Source organism: Agrilus planipennis, unplaced genomic scaffold (assembly GCF_000699045.2).
Source record: "Agrilus planipennis isolate EAB-ADULT unplaced genomic scaffold, Apla_2.0 scaffold51, whole genome shotgun sequence".
Lineage (NCBI taxonomy): Eukaryota > Metazoa > Arthropoda > Insecta > Coleoptera > Buprestidae > Agrilus > Agrilus planipennis.
Window position 1 is genome coordinate 1,018,847 of NW_020438915.1, and position 4,190 is coordinate 1,023,036.

The following is a 4,190-nucleotide window of genomic DNA, read 5'->3' on the forward strand; positions in this document are numbered from 1 at the left end:
TCTATTCTAAAATTTACCAATATAACTTGTATATCTACCGAGTATTTTGATGTTTATAGGAAACAGGTATTTGCTTACGAACAATTATATGATTTAATAAGTTTAGAATTATTTAGTGTCTGCAGCGCGTACTGCGAAATTCGCTTATAACAACTCCGCATATAACCGCCCACTTACTAATTTCTATACAAAAAACTTTTAGATTTTTTATTTTACGTTGTAATAAACGGACTTTGGCATACGGGTCTGCAAATAATGTAAGTACAGAAATGTAATTTGAACGTAACTTACCTGTGTTGACTTAAGCTAATTTCGTGTCCAAAAGTTTTATTACAAAGTTCACAGGCGAAGGGTCGTTTTCCGTTATGCGACCGTCTTGCGTGAACTTCCAGACCGTGAGGGGTGGAGAACATCTTTTCACACTTTATACAAGAATAAACATCCCCTAAGGGCATGATATTCGGTCTAAGTAGTAAATGATTATGTGGATGAATGCTATTACCATTGAAGATTTGGTGTTTTAATCTTAAAAAGTCCTCGGGATATTGAGCGGGATATTGTCCGTGTTGAAGACTAGCAGAATTATCGTTTGCCATGGCGGCAGCAACGGCACTAAGATACATAGAAGAAGTAGCAAAAGACGACTTGTCTTCCATAGGTTTTTGATATATACCGGGAGGAAGAAGATTCGGATATTGCAAGAGATGCCTTTGGAAGATGTAATTCTCATAGTCCTGGTTGGTTTTGATATGCGCGTCCCTTAACAGATCGACAATAGGGGGATAAAAGTATGACCTTGTGAATGATATCGTTTCTTGATAACAGGAATTACGTTTACTTTTCGGGTTATCTGGTTTAAGAAGCGCACTCACAGAAAATGTTTCGGATTTTTTTAGGGAACTTGTACTTTTTGTTTCGGGAAAAAACCGGTGAGAAGGAGAGGGTGAGCTGACCCGGGAGCACGGGGGAGAATCGACCTCTATGTCTGGCGAGGTCGTTTTGCTAGGACATAAAATCGCAGGGTCCACAAGTTTGTCTTGGAATTGCACGGGCGACGTACTGCTGCTTCTTGAGTCTTCATGTCTATCAACGTAATAGTGAAACGATTGATTTTCGTCAATAACGTTCTTATGTGAAGGATAATCCTGATCCGACAGTTGATTGGCTACCAGTCTGTTTACTCCGAATTTGATTTTATCTGGAAAAGAGGAAAAATAAATTAAATGATAACTCGCCTAATATTTTTATTAACCCAACAATGTAAACAAATAACTGCTAAAAGTAGGAGCACAAAATGTGAGAATCATAAGGATTACTGAGGATAGGGGCTTAAAGGTTGTTAAAAAGTATATAGATAACAAATTTCAGTTAGTCAGAATGTTTTGTTTATTTATTCTCAACAGAAAAATAAAATTTTAATGCCTTAATATTGGAATTTTGTAAAACTTTCATTAATCTAATCTGTGTACACCTCTGACAATTATCATATTTATTGTTAATATAAGGAACTCAAATATATGAATCCGTTTTACCAAAAACCACGCAGTTATCCTTATTAATTTGGTATCATTATATTGATATTTTATTTATTTAGTTAGAAATCGTACATTTTATTGAATTTCTTTATTATTAAACTGCTAATAGCAATGAATATAGACTATAATATCTGTGTTCGCTGATAATACAATTGTAGTACATAATTAATGCAACTAGATGACAAGACAAATAACAGTATTGCCCAGCAGCTGTAATTTTCGAATTGTGTTGACCCGTCAACGAAAACCTTTGAACCTAATTGATTTTAATTCTAAACAATTAAAAATTCAAGGGAAGAAATGAAGAATATCATCATCATTATAAGGTCGTCAGTCTGAAGACTGGTTGGACATGCACTTCCACTCTTTCCTTCACATTTCCCTAAAACTAGAAAATTCCACATCCTTAACTATCTCTGAACAGTAATCTAATCTAGGTCTATCTCTGCTCCTCCTAACTCCTGTTTCTGCTTCTAATATATCTCTGATTAGATCTTCATGCCTGAGAAGGTGTCCTACCAACCTATCTCGCCTATTTCTTACTGACTTCCATANCATAAAATATGCACGATCTTTTTCCGATAATGTCAATTTTCTAACGCCGGAAAATCCATTTTCAACGAATGTATTTTTATGTAATACGGCATATATATGCATATGTTTGTATGTTCATGCGTACATTAGATAATACTACGCCTTCGCAAAGCTTTCTCGAAATCTTAAGAAAAGCTCATAAAAAATGTTCATGTCCCGAAGAATTCCCTAAATCAACGTAAAAATGTCACAGTAGCAATAAATATCATAGAAATTCAGTGTTTTAGAGGAACATTGTTTTAATACAGCAAGGTGTGTGGTATCGTGGGACTTCCGGTAGGAAGGAATTTTTCGAAATGGGAATTTTAACAGGTTAGCTTCCAAAGCTTTTTAAAGTCACTTTTATTAGATATATTTACAAGAAAGCAGACTAATCGAATCTAATACTTTGTTTGCTCTTTCTCTCCCTCTCTGCAAGCAGTAAGTAAGAGGGAGAGAGATGTCCACTAACACATTCGATTCTTGGCCAGCCAGACCAGCAAAAGGGAGTCTTTAACTCCCTGTCGCCGTAACATGCGATACGACTCTACCCTGCGCTATTTTCTGCTTTATATCCCTACTACTCCTTCCATCCTGACTTATCTGACTTCCTAGATACCTAAAATCAGTCATACCTTCTAATTTTTCGTCTCCTATCTCTATATTCGCTCTTTCCGTACTTTTTCCTTCCTTGCAAACCAGTACTTTTGTTTTACTTCTATTTATTTTCATACAATAGTGTTTTGACAACAACTCTTCCATTTCTTTTGAACAATAATTTACAGATAATTAAATATTTTAGTTTAGAATCAGTACATTTTTGGTGCGATTACAATTTTTAATCCCCATGTATTAATGAGTTTTCAGTTATGAATTAAAATTCTAAAATTTACCAATATAATTTGTATATCTACCGAGTGTTTTGATGTTTATAGGAAACAGGTATTTGCTTACGAACAATTATATGATTTAATAAGTATAGAATTATTTAGTGTCTGCAGCGCGTACTGCGAAATTCGCTTATAACAACTCCGCATATAACCATCCATTTATTAATTTCTATACAAAAAACTTTTAGATTTTTTATTTTACGTTGTAATAAACGGACTTTGGCATACGGGTCTGCAAATAATGTNTTTGAACAATAATTTACAGATAATTAAATATTTTAGTTTAGAATCAGTACATTTTTGGTGCGATTACAATTTTTAATCCCCATGTATTAAAATAGTAGTAGCTGGCTTGTCACAAAGTGCAACTGTTCTTAGTGTAGTGCAGCTTGTTCCTCTGTTCGTCGGGATTCCACGGATATCAAGAAAAACATTGTAACAATAATAAAGAAGGGCAATTTGTAATGAAAATTAATCTCGGTGCAAGCGACATAAATTACAAAATAGGGGTGATCCGGCGGCGTTAATTGAGGGGGTCGGACGAAAAGTTCTGAGTCAGTTTATGCTCTGCGCTATGTTATACGCCTCATTTACCACTTGGTTAAGCTTTAGTAGCTCTGCACATTTATATCGTGAGCATGTGTGCTTTGTGTAAGTGGATGGCTGTATTTTATTTTCACTCGTGGAGACCAAATTCCGTACAGGGGGCTGGTTTTGATGGAATTATAAATAAATAATTTATTTAGACATTGAAACTCTATATTGCCTTGCACCAATTATCAAATAATGCAAAATTGGTTGATAAAAATTTAGCCCATTTAAATGTATCAACACTGATGGTTATTGATAAAGTGACTGGAGCTATTAAGAATCAAATTCAGAATTATGGATAAAGATATATTTAGGGAATGGGGTTGATAAACAATTATTATTATATCATCATCATAATCATCTTTCCTATCCTCAACTAGAACATTCCGCATCCTTAACTATTTGCGAACAGTAGGTAATCTAATCTAGAATTACCTCTATTTCTCTTAACTCCTGTTTCTGCTTCTAATATGTCTCTAATTAGCCCTTCATACCTGAGAAGGCGTCCTATCAACCTATTTCGTCTATTTCTTGTTGACTTCCATAGAGTCCTCTGTTCTATTCTTTTTAATACCTCTTCAATTCTAACCTTTTCTATCCA

At 34.5% G+C, this 4,190-nt stretch overlaps 1 protein-coding gene across 2 annotated transcripts in view; it reads right to left on the reverse strand.

Moving 5' to 3' along the window:
* Nucleotides 1-4,190, reverse strand: part of LOC108733079 (zinc finger protein Gfi-1b) — a 47,919-nt gene that overhangs the window by 27,990 nt on the left and 15,739 nt on the right. For both annotated transcript variants that reach the window (XM_018464127.1, XM_018464128.1), the window contains exon 2: nucleotides 292-1,198. In XM_018464127.1, coding sequence (XP_018319629.1) covers nucleotides 292-1,198 — 907 coding nt within the window. The remainder of the gene's footprint in view (nucleotides 1-291; nucleotides 1,199-4,190) is intronic.